Source organism: Etheostoma spectabile, chromosome 2 (genome assembly GCF_008692095.1).
Source record: "Etheostoma spectabile isolate EspeVRDwgs_2016 chromosome 2, UIUC_Espe_1.0, whole genome shotgun sequence".
NCBI classification, from domain to species: domain Eukaryota; kingdom Metazoa; phylum Chordata; class Actinopteri; order Perciformes; family Percidae; genus Etheostoma; species Etheostoma spectabile.
The window spans coordinates 14715015-14716195 of record NC_045734.1 but is presented as its reverse complement, the minus strand read 5'-3'; the positions used below and the strand labels follow the sequence as shown (position 1 = coordinate 14716195).

General features: G+C 41.1%; 1 protein-coding gene across 2 annotated transcripts in view; it reads right to left on the bottom strand.

Moving 5' to 3' along the window:
* The window catches only part of adamtsl7 (ADAMTS-like 7), a 9986-nt gene that overhangs the window by 8769 nt on the left and 36 nt on the right, over nucleotides 1-1181 (bottom strand). For both annotated transcript variants that reach the window (XM_032535672.1, XM_032535683.1), the window contains exons 1-2: nucleotides 1012-1181; nucleotides 53-182 (exon numbers count right to left, since the gene is read on the bottom strand). The exon at nucleotides 1012-1181 is cut by the window's right edge and continues 36 nt beyond it. In XM_032535672.1, the coding sequence (XP_032391563.1) occupies nucleotides 53-182; nucleotides 1012-1146 (265 nt within the window). In that variant the 5' untranslated portion in view covers nucleotides 1147-1181. The remainder of the gene's footprint in view (nucleotides 1-52; nucleotides 183-1011) is intronic.

The window sequence follows — 1181 nt, the reverse complement described above, 5'->3', positions numbered from 1 at the left end:
TTGTGTGTGTGTGTGTGTGTGTGTGTGTGTGTGTGTGTCTTTCCGTGTGTACCCAGGTAGTTTCGGCTCTTTATTGGCTCCCGTATGCTGATGTTGCGTGCTCCGGCAGGAATCTCTGCAAACTTATGGTAGCCAACGCGAAGGAAAGTCCTAGAGAAAATCCCCCTCACCACCTGAAACTCCTGCCAACACACACATTGACACGCTTGTATGCACACAAAATCACAGGAACAAACATTGTATCTGTCTACTAATGTATACACTCATTTATATCTGCAGTCACTCTATGCTTGCTCTCTGTACCATGGTTTCATCATCACTGACACATGCAGTATTTAAACAAAAAAAAATCATAAATTTCGCTGGATCACATTACTGCTCTTTTTCCTTTTTTCTCATTTTTACTAATCCATTCCGCTTTCTAACTCTCTCCATCTCGCTTGCTGGAAATCCCACAGCTTACTCAGTCCAGTCCAAAAGTTGGTTTGAGTTGGGGAACCTTTTATGGTCTCTTTCTCCACTTCTCCTCTGCACAAATGTCTATTTTGCAAGTTTAAAGTTTAACACTTCTGTTCCTCTCATGCCATGTTAATAGGCTCCTCTGGTTCTTCCTTATTAAAGCTTTATTCGAAAACTGATATAGCTTGATATGTTAGTGATTAGTTAGCCTGAGTAGCAAAGACAGAGAAAATCTAAAATAAACCAGTGGTCTTTCAAGCAGTTATTCGTCACTGCCGGATTTTGACAAAGGATTAGGATGAGTTTAATGTATTTGCTACAGTCATATGTATTTAATAAATTACAAAAGAACTCAGCAAAGTAGGTATTTTATGCAAATAATGACTTAAAAAATGTCATAAACAATTAAGTTACAACTTATAAAATACATGTAGGGGACGACCTCCAGGGTGGAGGTAGGCTGAATCCTTGGCCCTTTTCACTGCACTAAGTGCATGTAGCTATACATGAATTTACAATAATATTATTTCCATGATCATGTTGATTTCTTACCTCTAGAGGGGGAAGGCTGGCTTTGGTATCCCAGGTAAAAGCACCAGATGTAGGGTAGAGAAGACCGATGAGGTGGAGAAGAGCCAGAGCTCGACCCTGGCGCAGGGATTTGAGCTGCTGCCACAATCCAGCCATGGAAAGACTGAGGGAGGAGGACACACACACACACA